Source organism: Tauraco erythrolophus, chromosome 2 (genome assembly GCF_009769465.1).
Source record: "Tauraco erythrolophus isolate bTauEry1 chromosome 2, bTauEry1.pri, whole genome shotgun sequence".
In the NCBI taxonomy this organism is placed as follows: domain Eukaryota; kingdom Metazoa; phylum Chordata; class Aves; order Musophagiformes; family Musophagidae; genus Tauraco; species Tauraco erythrolophus.
The window spans coordinates 90,118,419-90,138,918 of record NC_141466.1 but is presented as its reverse complement, the minus strand read 5'-3'; the positions used below and the strand labels follow the sequence as shown (position 1 = coordinate 90,138,918).

Below are 20,500 nucleotides of genomic sequence, written 5' to 3'. Positions count from 1 at the left end.
ATTTGCAACCACCAGTGTCACAGCTCTGACTCTGAGGCACAGGGAGTGGTGGTGACAGTGTGCTCTGTGCTCCCCTCAGCCAGCTCAGCCCTTTGGGTTTCTCTTTGGGAATAATTAAGGTCTGTCACCTGCAGCTCCCCAAGGAAGAGAGTTGGGAAGCTAAAGGTGTGAGTCAGGGAGCAGAAGACTCTCATTGCTTGCCACAGTAGTAAAGAGAGGAAAAGAAACTTTCTGTGGCATTTAAAAACTGAAAATTCTTTTGAGGAATTTACATGGGAAAAATAATCTGTATTTAAAAAAAAAAAAAAAAAAAAGAAAATCAGGAAACTTCCCCTATCTCAAGTACTGACATCTACATTACAAAGGAAAAAAACCAAGTGAATATGCACTGATAATGTTGATGGGAACAAAGAGGTCCCTTAAGGAAAACTTTCATCTTTAATTTTTTATGAGCATGCAGGATTTGTGACAGTGGCAGACTGGTAGTCTGAGCAGGACACCTTTGTGAGCTCTAGCCCAGTGTTTAGTTGCAACCACCAGCCGGGAAGCCTGAAACAAAGGGATCTCGTTTACAGAGGAGTGGGATAATTTCATTTCCATCCCATGCAAGTTTTCTTGTCCCACCAGGAGCCAAGTTAGCAGGGCAAGAAGGTGCAGTCTTCCTCTTCAGAGCTGCCTGGAGGAAGACACTCCATCATGCCAATGTCATCCATTACTACCCAATTATAGAGAAGGCAAAAAAAATGTGCTTGTTGCAAGTTAGTGATGTTTTATGGAAATACAGCCAGTACAAAACAGACCAAACTCATCTCATATATTAAACTAGAGAGCCATCAGATGATAATTATCTCTGTTTGTAACCTCATAAACAAGACTCCATTTAATAACTCTGAGTTTAAAACCATTATGTCTTACGTTACCTATACCCTCTCCAGCTGCCTTCTTGCACTTAGCTGGAAGAACTTGCTTACCAGTGCCCTTTGATATTTTTCCCTTCCAAACCAGTAACATTAGACTATTTCATGCATGAGATGTGAAATGTGAAGGCATGTTTTCACAGAGCTCAGACCAATGCAATAGCAAATTATGGTCTAGAAGTGGAAATTAAAACTCAGAAAAATAGCTTCCTCAGTTCTTATCAGTGGAAGATAAACTTTCTAGATGCTTAAACAAGTGTCATCTCTTGTCATGTTAAAATCTGTCCTTCTATTGAGAAACAAGGCAGATAATATATCAGTTTCATCTGTTAATCAAGAAATGTTTCTGTAAGAACAGGTAAAACTTATGTATACAAGGCCCTACTGTGTCAGACCAAAAGTCCATCTAGCCCTGAAGTACTGCCAAGGGCTACGTTTTTCTTGAGCATAGCATTGTGAATGAGCTTCAATGCAGTATCAGTTTGTGGGATCTCATGTTCAATGTACAGTCATGGAAGAACTCCTAATACGACTTTTGCATTTGCTTGCAGATTATTCCTAAAATTTAAACCAAATAAAGCTAGTCAGTTAAATAATCACAGAGCTTCTTATTTGATAAATACAAAACAATAATGAAAATAATAAGTATTTGTAGAAAAGAAGGCTTTTTGCATTTCAGGAAAGAGACGGCTTATTGATGTTTGACTAAAAAGAAATGATGAAATAATTGAAATTTTTAATTTGAACTCATAATTAGTCCAAAAATCTAGCTTTAGGGTTTTTTTTAGGAATGATGCCCAGATTAATGAGGAAAATCAAAAAGGGCATCTGTAGGACACACTGGTGTGGACTGGCCTTGTCCCATTCTGCAGTGACTGGAGCTAAGCTGCCGCACTCTGTGCTGGAAGAGAAGAGCTGAGGAGAAGCACTTGCACAACCAGGTTCACCTAAGTGAGGAGCCAGTGCAGACAGTTCAGGTATTGGACCAGTGCCTGCTATTTCCCAGCCAACATTTACCTGAATCTTAAGCTATTTGCAGGGATGAGAACTGCAGAGAGCTATAGAAACCTGTGGGGTCAGGCCTAGGACAAACATGGTAAAAACATTTGTCTAGTGCATTGGTGACTTGCAAAATGTTACGCGTTACTCCATGCTTAGACGGTTATTCAAGTCCAAACTACCCCATCTGGCAAGACTTTGTAGGTTAATCACAAATGAGAGCAGCTCATCAGTAAATGTAAAGATTAGTGCGAAAGGAGAAGGAAATCGAGAGCGTCACCCGATTTGGAATGAGGCAGAACAGGAAGGCAGTCACTCAGCCGCTGCCTCCCATCTATGGACCACTCCAGGAAACAGCACGACCCTCATGAGAACTGAACAGAGGACTGCAAATCCCCGCGACATGCGGAAGGATTTTCCTGCACATGCAACCACTTAGCGCTGCAGCTGTGCTGAAAAGTTGTGTCCCAAATTCAGTAAACGCTGACCTCCCCTTCCTCACGTGTCTGAAAGAGAAATACACCTGCGCGGGTGGCTGAGCGCGGCGTCCCGGGCTGCTGTGGAAATCGAAGCAGCATCCTGACCCCCTGAGCGCCGCTAAAGGAATTCCCCTGTGCTAGACGAGCAAAGGCCGCCTAATCTTGGAAAGGCACTTACTGTTTCTGCTCCTGTGCCTCTCCAGATGTGCTTCTGTCAGGGGCTGTTTAGGTACCGCTCTGTGTGTGTCGCACAGCGGTGTCACTCGGGAGCTTTCCCTGCCGATGCCGGCCAAGCTGCTGGCGTGCTGCAGGTGTGTCGCACATGACCAGGTGGAAAATGGTGAGAGCAAGGAGGGTCAATTCTTGCTCTGTGTCTCATTTTGCTCGCAGCAAGTTCACATTGTTTCTCTGTTACACCTGGTCAGATGTGGAATTCTTATTTCTAGTATCAGTCCTGGGGAGTAGCATCTGTGCTGGCAATAAAGAAACATGAAAAAGGAGCCATTGAGGCTGCTTTGCAGAAAGGAAGAGAATTAATCTTCCAAAAGGAAAAGACTTGATCTTTCTCTGCCTTACATTTCAGCTTCAGCCCCTATATAAATTTCATATTCATTTCTTATAAGCCACATTATGTACTGAGGTTGTTGCTGACTTGTTTGCTGGATTATTTTGAGGTGTTAGAGTCATGTTTCTTCAATAGGTCAGTCAGCACGTTTGTATTTAGCGGCTCATAAAGCTACAAATGGTTTTCTGATTTTCCCCCTAAATTCTCTAAAAACGCAGTTAGAGGGACATCTCTATGTTAAACAGTTAATACACTACAGTAGGGTCATGGACACTGAGGCCAATTGATTTCATATTCGTAGATGTACTTGCTCACTCCAGCTGTTGTGCTGCCTGCTCATACCCTGACTCCCTTGTCAGAGTACGTGTGAGTGTTTCATTTTGGCTTCTGTATTATTAGTAAAATTGTGAAATAGTTTCAATTCATACGTCCAAAGTGCACCAATACAGTCAAAAATCCTAATCCTGTTTAGAATTTGGCCATATACTTCTAAATGTTGATGGAAAAAAATATATTGAAAATATTAAGGGTGTCCATTTTGTTCTTCAGACAAACATCTCCTACTTCTTCCTTTTTTTTTTCCTATTTTTCTTTAATCTCATTACCACAGGAAATATTTTCCTATGTGTGATGACTCGTATGCTACATCTCTCAGAACTGGCCTGTTAGATATAGTTTCCGTTTCCCAAATCGAAATTTGGCTTACAGAAATGCTATCAACATTGTATCTGAAAGAAACAGCTGGGCTCAGCTCTTAAATTATGACCCACAAGGAATGATCCTTACATCAGTCTGTAAATTGAGTAAATCTGGAAATCTCCTAGAATTGTTAATTATGAAACTCTACTGTACAGAGATAAAGTAAAAGTATATTCTGGAACAGAGTTTGAAAGAAATATTCCATAAACTGCAAAATAACAAATCCTGGCAGATTTGAATAAGATGGTGGGATAATTCTGTATTTGGTGCTGCTATGGATTGTGTGTATTAAAAGCTTATTTTCCCAATCACAGAACTAAGTATGATTCAGAATAAACATGAAAGATCTCTTAAGGAAGATGTATCTTCTAAGTTGTCACTTTGCCAACTATAAGATAAATCAGAACTACTAATACCTGGAAACAGAGCTTAAGTTATTGTTGTTCAGATGGAGACTTCGTATCTTTAAGAAGTGTAACATTCTCTAAGGCAGGGAAGGGAAGTGGAGGAGAGAACCATCCAGGGAAATCCTGATCATTGTAGGGCTGAGGAGAAAAAGTGGCCAAAGACCAGTAATACTCAGGGAGCAAGTGATGTAGAATACAGAAAAAAATTGTCATGACAGTTCACTGAGTCTATAGGGGAATATTCAAATAATATGTAGAATAAGATTATACAAGTCAGATCAACTAACTAACAACTAGTTTTTGGCCTGCTTTTACGTCAAAACTTCCTAGTTTATGTGATACCATATCACAATGCACTCCTGAGACACTCAAATTTTGTCATGGTTCATCTAAAAATTCCAGGGAATTTACAGCACCTAAATAATCAATTGTTGCAGATAAGAATAAAAAATTATTTCACAGGTGTTATCCCGCAGCAAGAGCTTGTGCAGCTTTCCAGTGTGGTATTCAGCAAATTGTTTTAATAACTAATAGAGAGCTTCTGGGTTAATTGTTTCGATTAACTGGTTTATGCAGTTCAGTACTAAAGGGAACTCATACATATTTACAGAAAGTAGCCAGGCCTATAGACCTGTGAAATTAAGCTCAAATATCAGCATATGCTCAATATTTTCCTAGGTTATGTCCAAGGCTGACAATCATGAATCACCTAATAAAACACTTATTTTCAGATATGCTGTCTTAAATTGTATTCCAGTGCCACACAGCTGTTGAGACTTTTTCGACTATTTAAAAAGAAAAGATGTCTTAGTATAACAGTTTACCTGTTATATTAGAGGAAAACATAGTTTAAGGCTCAACAAGTGTCAAGAAGCCGTAAATCTAACATAGGTAGAAAGTGACCAAGCTAAACACAGGGAAGAGAGCGTGCCAGGAAAGACACTTTCTGTCTTTGGAAGAAGCAAGTGTTAATACTGCCAGGTAACATGGTGAACCTGATGAATGAGCAGTCTAACTCAACACTGCAGATCATGAGTTCCCTTCAAAGTTATGTTTTAGGCAAAATATTCATCCTAATTTGTTCAACTTGTATTTCAGAGCACAAAGAATAAAATGGTTATTCTTCCTTTTGTGAAGACTCACCCCGATACATTGTGTTTGAGTAAATGCTCAAAACCAACTCGCAGACCCCTGTGAGCATAAATTTAATCGATAATGACAATAGATGTTAAATTGTGTAATTCCACTGAGTTATAATACAGCAGATGTGGTAGAATAGGTTCATTTACCATTTACTGCAGGAGATGTAGCATCTCTCCATGGTCACGGTATTTTTTGCTTAGTCTCCTTGAAATCAATTTGATTTTTCTGAGTTTTGTACTTAAAATGAACCATACAATAAATGTAATTATTAAATATCTAACTGGAGAGTTAGACAGAGCCATTTGCTATTTAATGTTTTCTATCTATTTATGTTACATTATCAGGGTATGCCTGTGGTAATTTGAGGAGTGATGTAAGCTTGCTTTGCCAGCTCTGCCTCTGTTGGATCAGAGCCATGGTGGGATGGCCCTAGGAGAGCTATCTCCTTTTATGTGGCCTTAGGAGAACTAATTCCTGTTATGTGGTTTCATGGCTTTTGTCTGGCTAGGATAAAGCTCAAATCTGCCTGAAATATACCGTGGTGACATATCCTACACCATCCTCTTCATGTTGTAGACCTCACTCTTGTGGGACAGTCATTATACCTTACTAAAAGAACTCACTAAAAACCTGAAACCACATCCTTGCAACAGGAGGAATGATGAGAAAAATAACAATATGGAAATCCAAACACTTTCAAAGCAATGTTATGCAGTCCCGTGTAATACATCATACCAACGTTCCCTATAAATAGTAAATGCGGTCTCAGCAAACCAATAGCTGCGTTCATGGAAAAAGCTGCTTTCCTGCCTGTATGCAATCTGCCTCTGACTTTCCTAACTGAACTTCACAGTAGCTTTTTGTCCCCTGTGGCAGAGCTACTGCTGCTTGCACATTCATCTTTGTAGCACAAGGCACTCTCGCTTGTAGCAGCCTTCTTCAAGTTCTGGGTACAACCGACAGCAAACCCTCAGCATTAGTTTCTCCTCAGCCAAGACCAACCTCGTTCAAAAACGGCCTTTGAATTTGCTGGCCAGTTCTGTGAAGCAATGTGGTGGCTGGCAGTGCAGGTGTGTAGGCGTAAGGGCTTCCTGTGGTTTAAGATTTGACAGACTCCAGTTGGTGCCCCTAGTTATGTGACAGTGATGTGGCAACACTAAGTGGTTGCTGATGAACAGGTTTGCAGTGATCATGCCTCTGTTTTCTGTTTTTGTTTTTTGTTTTTATCTTTTCCTCAGGGGAAATCGCTCACATCAAAGAGGTTAACCAGTCTAGTGCAGTCCTACTAAAAGGATCACCTTGTAGCATGGAAGCAGACTCAAATCATTATACATACTTTGTAGCTCACTGATTGCCTGACTCAGAGGACAGTAGAACAAGATGTTGCATGAGCAAGGACCTGACTTGTTTTCTTTTGTGTATACTAAGGCATTACAGACTCCGAGGGACTCTCTAGCCTTTCGATGCCTCCATTTCGAAAACTGTCTGCTCACTTCCTCCTTCATATCAAGCTGGATCTGTGTCTTTTTATTTTCTGCAAGCTCAAGTACAGTGAAAAAAAAGCTTCTGCTAGGCACAGTTTATTAAAAAAATACGTCAATCAAAAACTGGAAGAAATGTAAAAAATGCATATATTAATAAATATACATATGGCATCACATTTATTGCACAATAAATTAGCACAGAAGGTTTCATTTCACTGATGTATTCACATTGAGAAAGAAAGCCTGTGTCTTTGTCTGTTGTCTGTATATTCTCTGTTAATGTTTCTTGCATTTATTTTTATACCATATTTAAAAAAGAACACCTTTTACTCCAGATGTATTAAAGTTGATCCTTTCTCTGTAAATTTGTGTATGTTTATATTGTTGTTTTATCTTTCATTAAAAGATGCAGAATCTCTTTCCTTTGGGAAGTTTGAGATTTTAATATTGAATCTGAAGATTAGTCAAGAGCAAAATCATCCCCAAAAGTTCCACACCTTGTGCTTTCTAAAAAGTGACATGAAACAGCATTTTCTTTCTCTCAGTGACACCTAATCAAACACACTTTTATTGATAATCATTTACTTTTTATTTTCTTTTTCTCAAGCTAGCAGCAGTGAGACCTTTCCAGCTTGCTCATCATCACATAAGCAAACCTTTCTTTAAGCTAGACCCGTTCTGTGATAGTGCAGCCTGCACAGCCTGCTCCAGCCATTCAGTCGCTGCCCACGACCGGATCGACTGAACTGCATGTCCTTAGGAACGGACATGAACAAAGCTGGCTGAGAACACAAGAGTGTGTTTGCTAAACCAGGAAGGACAGTGCTTCTTTCTCCTTGCCATCACTCATGATACAGTACATTTTAAGCTGAAAAGGCAGTGGTTTGGGAGTGCTGAGTCTACTGTCTGTGTGGCAAACCTTGGGTAGTGACGCAGGAGGTTGTCATGTTGATTCAAGGACTCTATTCAGGTGTGCTGTTGTATGTCTGGTGCTGGGATTACTCACGCACAGAGACCTACTGACAGATTTATGAGAGCATCTAGCTGTTGCCCGTGAGACGGCAGACGTGGAGCTTCTGAAGCTAAACTGAGCTGGAACCAGAGATTTCTGCTTGGCCTAAGAAACAGCACTTTTGACGAGAGAGATGACGTAAGGATAGCAGGCAGAATCTCTGAGCAGAAAAGCCATGATGGGAACTAAGTCAAAAGACAAAATGCTGGTACCTCCAGGGCATCGCAGGGTGCATAGGACAAACAAACCTTTATAGCAATGCACAGGAGAGACTCAGGACAGCCAACTCGAGTACCATCTGTCATACTGCCTTTGGTTCAATATTGAGAAACAGGAATCTTGCTTCAAAGGGACTACTGAAGCTAAAAATGCCCACCCAAACACCCAAAGATAGTGGGACAGTCATAGACACAATCAGGCAATAAATTTGGATACACTAATGCTCATGTCATCTCATTTAACACCTGACAGATACCCACCTGAGTTGTCACCGCTAAGGACAGTGCTCCAGCACGGAGCAGCTGTGGACAGAAGGGAGCTGAGCTGCCTTCCGCAGGGAGCACGCGCTTCTCCGCTGGCTCAGTCGGAGCCTGGTGCGGCAGTAGCCCTGACTGCAGCATCTCTAAAGAGGTGGTCTGGATGAACCTGGGACCAAACACATTATGAATCGTCATGAATGGCTGTTCCCCAGGGTTTTTCTCAGTTGGGGTGTCTGGAGGTTTGGGATTTCTGTCTGTTCTTTGTTTTCACTTGCGCCTGTGTTGCTGGATTCTAGCTAAGATGTTAATTGCTGCTTTAAAGTGTCTCCGTTTTCATTAGCACGATTCTACTAAACTTTTATCAGAAAACACTGGAAATGCCCCATGAGAGCTTGATTTTATCAAGAGCTCCATCTAGGTCAACTCAAAATATTCACAGTCAGGGGAGGCCAGATGAATTTTAATAAATAGCCACATTGAACCCCAGATCTTCAACTGAGATTTAATTTTCCTTTACCACAGAAATGTGAGCTCTGAGGAATGAACTTGGGGCCAGGCAATCCACAGAAATTTGAGCTCCATTTCACTTCTCAGTGCCAAATAGAGATATTTATTTCCAAACTCCTGCTGCCACCAATTGCATCAGCTGGTATATTGCCTGCTTTGCCTTAGGAGTTAACTAATTAGATACCAGTGTCTGCCTTGAAAAATCACTCCCTTCTAATAACTAATGTTTCAAACTCATGCATTAGGTATTTCATGCAACTTTACCTGGAGAATTTTTTTTTTTCCAAATCACTTTGCAGCACCAACTGACCAATAAAAAATGCGGAGCATTTGTGTTCCTGAACCCATTTTGTACTTATTCTAGTTCTTCCCTTTCAGTAAATATGAAGTCTCTACTCAATGGCTCGTTCCCTGTATTTGCACAAGATTTAATACTATATCTATAAAGTAAAAATACACATTACTAACACAGATTTCAAAGTAGTCAGAGAGCTGTATTAAGGTTTTATTTGAGCATAGTTTCAAGTGTCACAACTCTGCTGTTACACATGAGTGAATTTGGCCCAAACAGACCAAATAAAATCTGTTCTACAACCAGGTGACTTTTAAAGGGTTTCTCTGTGATCTCTTGGTACCTCACCTGATCACTGTCATCTGCGAGTGATATAGGACTGGGAATGGAAACTCCGAGTAGGTATAAACATCCTTTTACTTCCCCGCGGAGAAAAACAAATGTTTTTTTCTAAATTTATATGAAGATCCACTTCCAAGAATTAAGATTAACTGAAGTATGATTTTGGTTACACAGTGATATATCCATTAGGAATTTCAGTGAGGCCACGAGTCTGCTGAGAAAAAAAAAAAAAAGGACTGAGAGAGAAACCCAATCTGAAGGGACCACATTTCTTGTTTTCTGGGAAGAGCCATTAATCAGTGCCTGCTGGCTCTGCCCAGGAACCTGGAAACGCCCTCCATTGAGGGATATTAATTGTAATATTCATGAAAATAGCCACTTGAAGCTGTGAACTTCAGTCTGAGAGTTGGGATTCATCAGACAGTCTCTTTCCTTATGCAACCTTGCTCATAAACCAGCTCTTCAGCCTGCAGGGGAAAGAGGTGTTTGCTGGTACTACTGTACCCTTGAGACGATTTTGTGCTCCCAGATCAGCCTGGGAAGGAAAATGGACAGTGGGAGAGATGGGAGGTTCTTTGGCATGTACCAGAGAGCAGCAAAATATTCACCCATCCTTCCACAACGTGCAATTAAAAACTGCCCTTCAACCCTACAAAACCAAAGCAGTATGAGGAAAAAGGCTTTAAACAATGACGAGAGAAATTGCAAAATGCTGAGCTGAAACAGTAGTGGAGACTGGCCAAAAATTAATGAGCTGAAGGTGAATACAGGAGTAAGAAATGAGAATTAATTGTAGTGACTAGAACAGAACCGATAAGGGAGGAGAATTGGGAAACTGAGTAATTAGGAGCAAGAGAGGCTGAATGCAGCTGGTGGATTGCCAGGCTGTCGACCATGGCCACGCAGAGTTGGAATCAAAACCCCAAAAATCAGACAAGACCAACTGTGGCTCGCCCTTTAAAACCCAACAATGATGTTTTTTCGGCTAAAAGGCAATTAATACCAAAGATAGATAATAGATAATTGCCTTTTTCACATTGCACCCTTAAAATTATTTGAAATCATGAGACATAAACACCAAATAATCATCCAAGAAATAACAAATAGGAGGGCAAAAACCAGTGCCAGATAACGAGACCTATAGGAATGCATTTAGGATGTTTGTTTATTTATTTAAAAAATGAATGAAAGCTAAAGCGGGCAATTAGAGTGAGAGAAGGCTGCTTTCTTTAAGTAACTGGAATGAGGAGTTGGGAATCACCAGTGATTTATTTGTGGCTCTTCCATTTTATTTATCTTTATGCCAAGTGATTAACAGCCGTTTGAATTCAGATTTTAAAATTATCATCTTTTAAATTTCCTTTCTAGCTAGAGATGTTGTGCATAGACCTAACACCACTGGACTTATGAAGTGCATAACACATAGGAATTTTGCTAAAAGAAAGTTAATAGCTATAGGAACCTATATAAAATAAGTTTCAATCCCAAGATGTTCAAGGGAAATTACCAACAATTTCTTTGAACGTATTCTTTGTCCACAATTCATTTAAGCAAATTATTAAGTGGTTGTGAGTCATACCAATCTGCCTTTTGATCTGACTAGGCTGAACACATTAATGCTTTTGTCTCCTTTGAGTTAAAGATAGGCTGAAGTCTCAAATCAAAGAGGCGGAGGGGAAGAGAGGACGTTCTCTTGGAGGCCGGACTCCCCCTCCTCGTTCTGTGCTGGACTATGGGGTCCTCAAGTGACAAGTGTACAAAAAAACGGATTTTGTCTGAACAGATATGGGCTTGAGGACTGCAGAGTCTCTCCAGACAGTCATTATCTCTGCCACTACGAGGTTTTTTTTCCTAATATCTGAACTAAATCCCCTTTGCTTCAATTTTTTTTTTTTGTTTTTGACGGGGCTGCTACAATCACTATAATGAAATGTTCGCTACCTTTTTGCTCAAATTGGTAAATGACCATTGCAACATTACAGCTGCCTTTGTTTTTATTACTGGCATTTTCTGAAGCGTTGCATAGCTTCATGGCTCTCCTCCAGGTTGGGAGTGTTGCAGCTTTCTTGGAGGACAGTGCCCAGAGCTGGCTGCAGGGCTCCCACCCAGGTTTACAGGAGAAGGGCAGAGGATTACTGTTGTACTTCTGTCTATGCACACAACTATGGGGCTTCCCCTTTTTTTGCAGTAGATGGCCACTACTGAATTGTGCCAGCTTATGTGGCATGGTGATGCCCGGATCCTTTGCAGTAAAACGTAGCTGGTGGTTCCCCCTGGCGTGTAGCTGACTCTTCTCGGGCCAGTGAGGTGTCTTCAGTTGTCCATTGAGTAGCACCCTTGCTTTTCAAACTGTCTTTCTCTTTTACCTAGATCACTTTTCTTTTTTGATTCTAACCTAAGTGAAAAGTGGAATACTTGTAGTCTTTTTACCTACTGGTATCTTTATGTGTAGGTGAAAGTGAGGAACCTGCTGGCCTGATTCTTTAACACAAGCGCATGAATGAGAGTGAGAACCGTCAGCATTATTTGCCCTAAGGGATCTGTATGTGAGAAATTGTTAAGAGAAATTGCCATGACAATGAACTCTGAGAACCTGCTGAAATGCTAGCTGATAGTCCTTATTTACAAGTGTGGACATGGACAGTAAATATCAAACAATATTAAGGCACGATTGTAAATGTTACCTTGTTAGTGGCATTTGCACAATTTTTATTGTACTTTTCCTTCGCTCCCAAATATAATCTGCCTCATTCACCGTCATTGTCTCTTTTTTTGATTTGACTAGGTTTTGAAATCTCTCATTAGACTCATCACAGATGTCAACTTTCAACAGAGATACTATTTGCCATCCTTCTTCTTAACTTTGTGGCGACTTCCACACGTGTATCACATAAATGAAGCATTTCGTTATTCATTTAACTTTTCTATCCACCTCTTTACTCCTTTCCCCCTTTCGTTTGAAAATATGTGCGGCAGTGACATATTTAATGTAACTTACTTTTCCACCTTTTTGCTGAGAGAGAATGTATAACCTTTTTTGAGCTCATCTCTTCTGATGCACTGTTCCTTATACAACTTCTCTTTTCTTTTAGACTCTCTTTCTTCTCTCCCCCTCCCCCTCAGTAAAATCTTTTTTAGGATTCTCCACCTTTTATCGTTCTTTTCCTTTGTTCCTCTGATCCTCGTTCCATTGATCCCTCCCGCATGTTCCTATGGTGCCTACTAATGTTCTTTACACTTACCTCCTCTGCTTTATCTTTCTTGGAATTGAAAGAAATTACAAGAAAAAAAAAAAAAAAAGAGAAAGCATTAAAGGAAAAGCAGGCCAGCGCGAGGGCTGGGCTGATGCAGTACATGCCTCTGACCATGACCTGGTTTTAGGGAAATGTCCTGCCCCTGGGTGCCTGCCTTTCCCCTTCCCCACTCTGCTCCCACCCTCTCTGAACTCCTCCTCCAGCCACTGCTCCACCAAACTTTTTGAGATGTTGGTGGGGATTCAGACATAGCCACACAAAGGCATTTTTAAACACCTCAGGTACTTCCCTAAGCTCCTCCGTGCATCCTCTCATAACAAAATCATTCCTTTGACTGGCAGTGGGGTTAAGGTATCAATTGGAAAGATAGTCCTGCATCCCATGGTGCGGCAGCAGGCCACAGAGTGGCTGTTAGTAATGTTGCCACCTTTGTTTAAACTGTTCTCCAAGTCTCTCCGTAAAGCCAGGCTCCTGCACCTAACCGGGACCCCCCGAGCTGTCTGAATGTCTGCGCAGGAGCATGAACCTGCCAAAACAGAAATGGAGATCTGGAGCATCTGACCTTTTCTTCCTTCCCTCCCAAATAAACATAGCCCCAGTGCCCAACTAACATGTGCTGGGCATGCACCTTTGTCTCTAGAAAGCTTTTGAAGGCAACCTCTTTCCACCAATGGCATAGGCTAGGGAGAGAGGCTTTGATCGCTTTGTGTCTTTTAATAAGAAAGAATAAGAAAGAAAAACCCAAGGGTCTGGAATCCAGAAGACCTTGAGGAATAGAAGACAGAGAAGAAGGAGTGATAAAAATAAAAAAAGAATGTAAAAGTAACAGCTGGGATAGTTTCCCTACAACCCACCATCAGTCTTCCGTTATGGCTTCCAGTTTGTTTCTGTGTCCTGCAAGCAATCACAGATGGCTGCTGACTTCCAACTCTGGGTGTTTAACACTGTGGCCTGTGAAGCATCAGGAATAAGCAGAAGAGAAGCAAGAGACGACAGGACACACGTGTCTTTGGTGGCACTGCCTGACCTGGGGTGAGCCCTGGGAAATAAAAGGCTGAGCATTGGGAAGACAGGAGGACTTTGATCTATGTACCCTTCAAACCACGCAGAGCCCACTGCTTTTGTTTTTCGTCTAAATAAAGATTTTGAATGTGCTACCCCTATTGCATTGTGTAAAAAGAAAAAAAAAAGAAGATGGGCAAGAAGACAACGCTTTTCCACGCCCAACGTGGTGAAGTCTACTGCTGCCCATAAGATGCTGCATCCTTTTCCAGTTCCTGAAAGCTCCTGTACCAGGATGGAGCTCACAGCTCCTCATTACTGAGGCCTCGTGGTCTTGTGCATGCAGCAGCTGCGGCGTCTGCCTGCTTCTTCTGCTCTGTGAGCACAGAGCTGTCTGCAGCAGTCAGCATCGGTCCTTGGCGCAGTGCAGAAATGGCTTCTTCGAACTGCTTGCCCTCCCATATACTGGTACTTTCTGTGTATTGCTCCTGACATGGTAGCACCAGCACGACCAGTGTATCAGTGCTGATCTGGTACAAAACCTCCAAAATTTCAGTTTTTCTAAGGAAAAATGTGTGATATGAATGGTACCGCTTACTTTGACTTGTGTAACATAGACTAGGAAAAATATGAATTATAGAAATGTATTGCATGGGACATTTTTGGTATTCATTATAATTCATTACTTGAGAAATCTAAATACAGCACAAAATCAAAAAGAAAGGAAAGAAGATAAGTCAAAGCAATTTTCTTTACCATAGGAATCTAGTTTGGTGTTATCCAAAGTTTGCTTTTTTCCCCTTTTTTTCCATTCTCCCTCCACTTCCCCCCCCCCCCCCCCCCCCAGTTCTGAAGTCATAATGTGCCACATCTTTCCGTTTGCTTTTGCTTTTGTTTTTTTTTTTTTCTGCCCGAGTCTTGCTTATTTAAGCACTGAGAACTGATATTCGCAGGAAACAGATAAATCCGATGTTATTTTTCTCCTCTAAGCCCTCGGCAACGGTGATGTCAAAAGTCGCTGGGCAGCATCTGCCAGTTTCGCTTCCGACTTCAGCGACCAAAACCTTCGCCAGATGCGTGCGGCACAGACGCCTGCCCCCGACCCCCCCCCCCGCCCCGCCATCCCGAGCCCTCGGCAGCGGGGAGCGCTGCCCGGGAGCCGGGGCCGGGGCCGGGGCGGTTCCCGGCGGGTGGCGCGGCGTCGCGCGCGGCGTGGCAGGAGTGACACCTCGTGGGTGCGCGCGGGAAGCGCGCGCGGCCCCGCGCAAAGCCGCAGTTCCCGCCAGGGGAGAGGGCGGGAGCCCGCGGGTCCCGGGTGCGGGCGGACGGGACCGGGCGCCCGGGCTGCAGCCGCCGGGCTGCGAGGGCCGCGGCCGCCCGCCTTGCGCTGCCCCCGCCGAAGGGGCGATCCTGCCCCGGGTCCCAGGGACGCTCCCTGCCCTTCCCCGCTCCCCTCGCAGCTGCTCGTCCTGGTGAGAGCGCGGGTTCCCAAAGGGAAATCGCAGGTTGGGAGTGAACCGCGGCGCGGGGGTGAGATAGAAATTACGTGCACGAGGCGGGTAGGGGGTGGTCTGCCCGGTGCTGAGGTTGGTGTCGCACTGTGCCTCCTCGCCAAAAGTCGATGAGACCAACGTGGATTTTACTGTTCACACAGTCAATAGCCGGAGCAGAGGCATGGCGCGGCTGATGGTGGCTGTTAATTCAAAAACCCCCACCTTTCTTCATATCCCATTAATAAGAATGTGAAATATTTTTGTTATGTTACAACGCAAGAGAGTGTCTCTGTTAAGATGATTCCCCGGAACCAATGTCACCACAGGGCAAGGAATTCCTTCCAGGTCGTTGTGACTGTATCAAGATACATTTGGTTTGTCTTGACTTGACTTCAATATCTATGGACACTGGCTTAAATAACGAAAAATCACAGTGAATATAAAAGCAGCCCCAAACAAAGAAGAGGCAAGAGCAGCCATGGGGCAAAGCCGATACATCAAGGTCTGGTTTGATTCTGGAGACGTACAGAGGCTGAGGACTGACGGAAGATGTAGTTACACAACTTTTGACGCTGAGTGCCCTGGGGAAGCCTAGGCATGGCTGTGGGGGGAAAACCCAATGGAGAGCCCCCTTCAGCAGGCTGCCCACCGGGAAGGTGGGCTTTGAAGTCGTGCGTGGGATCACTGCTCCCAGTTGTTCCTCTGACTGCATCCAGGGCAATGGGATTTTGATCCTCTGATCTGTAGGCAAACAGACTGACCAGAAGGAAACCTCTTCCCGTCTAGTTCTGGTCTTAGGGGGAGCCTCTTGGCAAAGGCTAAAATATCACTGGTTAACTACTGCCAAACTGTAATGGTACAGTCTTTATGGTTCTCCGCACTTCACTTGCTGTGTATCATGGTGAGAACAAGAAACGAAATCTAAAAACTATGCTTAAATTTCATGAGCTTCCACCTGTGTAGTTAAACCATGTTTTGTGGGTGCTGCAAATGCATGGGTTTCATTTGCATTGATCTTGGGCTGCCTTTCCCCTCTTCTCCAAAGCCCCTAGTCTGTGTGATGGGATTGCTGAGAAACTCTAACTCTATATTTCGACCTTTTCCATCTCATTTTTTACATATCCTATTCCAGCTTTACCAAAGAACCTGCAGTCAGTCTGTGAGGACAACAGGCAAATCAGTGCTACGCACCTTAATGACCACAGATGCTGAACCATTTTGGGAAGCTTTTCTATGGAGAACCATGTGCATGGAGAGCTACTCTTCAGCTTTGAAACTCAGAGGATGAAAGAAATACTTTTTCTCCATTAGTCATAGATGGCCGGCTTTCCTAACATAGTGTTTATTGAAAAATATATTAGGTATTTGTACGTAACTTTTTTTTTTTTTTGTGTCTGGAATGGATGTTATGGAAAGCAATTGTCTCAGCTTTAAGGTATGGAGAGAAAGTTTGTCTTTTCTTGGATATATAGCACACCCCTTTGGGACAGTGTCATTTGATAATTCCTGCCACATGTTCTTATGAGTAGGATGTTTTTCTTTCCTTATTGTGTCTCCCCCCAAGTCCTCCTAATATTTCAGATGGTCACGGTCAAAAAAAGCATGTGACAACTTCCAGATGTTCAAATAATCAAAGTGATCTGCAGATCTAAGGGAGCACACCAGCAAACAAATGAAGGATAACTTGAAGGGCTGCAGTCTAGGTGGGGGGTCACATTCAGAGGTGGTGTAGCAAGCTGAAGGGGAGTCCTTCAGCATCTGGAGAATTCACTGATGTCTACGTCATTTTGCTAAAAAAGAGACAGTCTGATGATGTGGCTGGGTCAGCAGTAGAAACTGAAAACACAAGGTCTGCTTGTGGTTTTCCTGCAGCTTGGAGCTGCACTGGCTTCCCAAGGGAGTGAGGAGGGCTGTCATGGTGTGGCGTAGCTCTGAGATGAGCTGGCTGCTGGACTCCAGCTTGTGTGCTTCATCTGGGGCTAAGAACAGTGACCATGCCCTGCTGCCGTCCACACCACTGCCACATCTAGGGCTGCATCCTCGCTAAGCTGGCGGTGCCCACAGCAGTGCGGCGTTCAGCTGAGGGAGGGGAGGATACCTCTCAGAGCAGAGAAACATGCCTGCTTCTGGCTTGATCCCAGCTGGCTTGTGTAGGCACCTGTTGAGGCATTAGTAACTGGGTTTTGGGAACCCTTCATCAAAACCCTTCATCATCCAGGTGATTATTCCTGATGCACCCTCCCGGCTTTATAAGAACAGACACGACAATTGAAAATGTACAGTGGGGCAGTGTGTTCATCTTTGGTAATGTAGAAATATTTATCATCAAGAAAAAAATAATTTCTTAATAATCACTGACAACCTGACGTTTGTAGAGGTGAAGGAGCAAGGTTGTGTGGCGCAGTGTGCATGGAGCGGCAAGGGGGAACGGTAGGATGGCATCTGCACGTCGCTTACCGCTGTGGCGCAGGCTGGGTGGCCCTGTCTCCGGTCACAGGAGGGACAATGTTCCCACGCCACAGGATCCTACAGGAAGACTGGGGTCCCTTTCTACACACTGGCATTTCGCGTGGCAGTGCCTCTGCTGCTGACGCACAGCCTTTGAAACAGATGTGCTCTGCAGCTGCCTGCTGTGTGTGCAACTGACGCTGCTCCACTGGAAAACTCTTTTACAAAGCCTTCCATGTGGAGCAGTGATGAGTAGAGGCAGGTGTTATTACTATTATTATTATTGTTATTGTTATTATTTCTAATACTACTGCTATTACTACTACTAATTTGTGTGGAAACATTGCTGGCTCAAAACCTGGCTCAGCTGCTAATGGAGAAAGGCAGATCTGATCAGGCCCAGGGAGCTGCTGGAATTTTGAATGTTGCTGTGATTCCTACAGGCTGATGCTTTGTAACTATTTGGGAGATTGCTACTGACTACTCTTTGCTTTTGGTCATAAGGCTTTACGTGACTTTTTGTGCAATCCTATATGGGTCTTTTGTTGCTTGGGAGGTAGCAGTGTAGCATGCCAGCAAATTCAGTTCCACACTAGGAAAAGGAACAACTTTGTGAGAGTTTGTCCATCATCAAAGGCAGTTTTTGTCAGCTAGGCTCTCTGTATCTCAATCCCCAAGAATCTGGAGAACTTCTGGCAAGACTATTCCTTGGTTTTATTCAAAGAATCTCTTTGTACATACAGAGAGAGGAAAAGATCAATACATTGCTCACCTGGAAAATCAGACTGTGATCCTTGTGTGCGTGGAGGGGCCTGAGCCTGAGAAGGGCATTGGTGGCAGTGTGAAGGCCTTGGAGGAGACACACCACGACACGGGCAAACACCCAAAAGTGAGGAGGATGCTGCAGCTCACAGGGACACTGGTACCTGAATGTGCTGCAGGAAAGTGGTGGCCATGAAAAATTAGATCTGAGCCGTATAATAAGTATTTATTGTGATGAGTCATCTCTGTCCTGATCCATGTCTGTAAGACTGGGATAACAAGGTTGTCTTATGTTGTAAACCATGAAAAGGTTTGGAGGCCTGTGTTCTTCTACTGGATGAAGCATCAACAGCACATGCTTCCATCATGTATAACGTGTTTGTCAAGACCGCAAGCTCTTTGCCCGCATCCATAGGGAAAGTTATAATTGCCTACGTGTGGTAAATTAAAAATGGAAACCATTCATTGCACTGGAAGCTGACTCAAGGAGGACGAATCATCAATGGGGAGATGTGATAAGGAAAATAAAGCTACTGCATCACAAACCAGAAAACTGTTGGAGAAATATCCAACCAACCTCTATCTACTATTTACCCATCTATTGGTCATCCATCCATCCATCTATCTCTCTACTATCTACGTATTTGGATGGTTTTGTTTAAAAAACAGGCAAGGGAGTGGCACAGGGTGGACTGGCTGGGGCAAGAGGAAAGTAGCTAAAGGATCTTTTCCCTGCCTGTTAAATCTGTGCTTGTGCAAAGCTTCAAGGCTTTGTAGTTTAGAAAGAATTACAGTTTGTTCTTAAAAAGATGTGTCAGTCTGTTAGGGATTAAGACAACAATATGCCTTCCACATTTACTCTCCCCGCAAAGGCTGATTTTTGGAGGATTTGCTAGTCACTTCATTTCAGACATATTTCTTAATGTGTTTGGATTTCTTTGTGGTTAAACTTAGACTCTGTCCTCCCTAAATCCTGTAAGGCTTGCTGTGCGATGTTTATCCTTTCATGGCCATTACTGATACATACCCACTGCGCTCATTGTGCTCAACTAAAATCATTTTGTCAGGGTAAAAATTACAAATTAAAATATTCTCTCAGGGGGAGGACTCTAAATATAATTTTGTAACAAAAATTCCCCAATCATTTCCGAACTGATCTTAATTTAAAAATAAAAGATAAGTATTTCCCATTTCTACAACACAGATGTGATCTTCCCAAAGCTTCAGACATGAATAATATCTCCGAATATTCCAGCTATTTCAATATGCCGGCCACACTGAACGCAACCTGTGGCTCCAGCACCCATTCAGGCAAATCTGCAGACAAGGCTAATGCTTGACATCTCTATCTATTAAAATCGATGGTCACACATCTTTTACTTTACTTTCTCAGTTTTCATTCCCTTCCATTGCTTGTTTGCAGCTGGACCTCCATTTTGCCCTTTTTAATGGGAACTTCCCAAGTTCCCATTACTTTCCTGTCTCTGCTTCTTATTTCTTTAGTCTCTAATCTCTTTCCCTTATTTTAATAGCCATCATTCTCATCTGTTTATTGCAGATCTTGGCCATATCCTGAAGTCAATAGAAAGCTTTTCCGTGAAATTTTAGACGTGTTTCTGTTGTGATTTTTCTTTCCTCTGCATATTCTTCTTGCTGCCTGGCTGGCTGATTTAAACAAATATTTTCAGAACAACTTGTCCTCAGTTGACTAAACTGGTAAATAATGGATAAATATAGTTTTGATTGGGAACAGCTTTCTGGCAAAGGATGGAGTACAGCGCTAAAGAAGAATTTTTCTCACCTTGAGTCATGGGATCTGGTTGGTTAAATTAAAACCATTTATTTAACCTGCCTGTACAACACACAAACAGCAGAGATGTGCTTTAGCTATACTGACACTTTTTACTGCCTACACTAACGCTACACTCACTACAACACCAGGGCAGTAGTTCTATTTTGTGAAACAGAATAGCCTGGGTTTCTTTCTTTCTTTGTATCAAAAGCAGCACAAATCTAATGTATATGTTTAAGCAAAGGCTCAAGCTTATTTTTCCCAGTCGTTCTTTTTTTCACCACCTGGAAAGGAAGTGTTCTGTCATAAGCTTCAAGCGTCAACATGTAACAATTGTATTGTAAATTCCTCGGTGTCCTGAGGGTGGCTACTTACCTCCATAACTCAGTCCTGCTGTGACAGTACTGTCTTCTTATCAAAATGT

The 20,500-nt window shown here is 42.7% G+C and overlaps 1 protein-coding gene across 2 annotated transcripts in view; it reads left to right on the top strand.

The window, feature by feature from the left end:
* Positions 1-20,500, top strand: part of RGS7 (regulator of G protein signaling 7) — a 259,195-nt gene that overhangs the window by 236,174 nt on the left and 2,521 nt on the right. The window contains exon 17 of one of the 2 annotated variants that reach the window (XM_086627774.1): positions 6,638-6,796. The exons of the other annotated variant lie outside the window; for it this stretch is intronic. Within the exon in view, the coding sequence (XP_086483900.1) occupies positions 6,638-6,796 (159 nt within the window). Of the gene's footprint in view, positions 1-6,637; positions 6,797-20,500 lie in introns of those variants that run through there. 2 annotated transcript variants of the gene reach the window in all.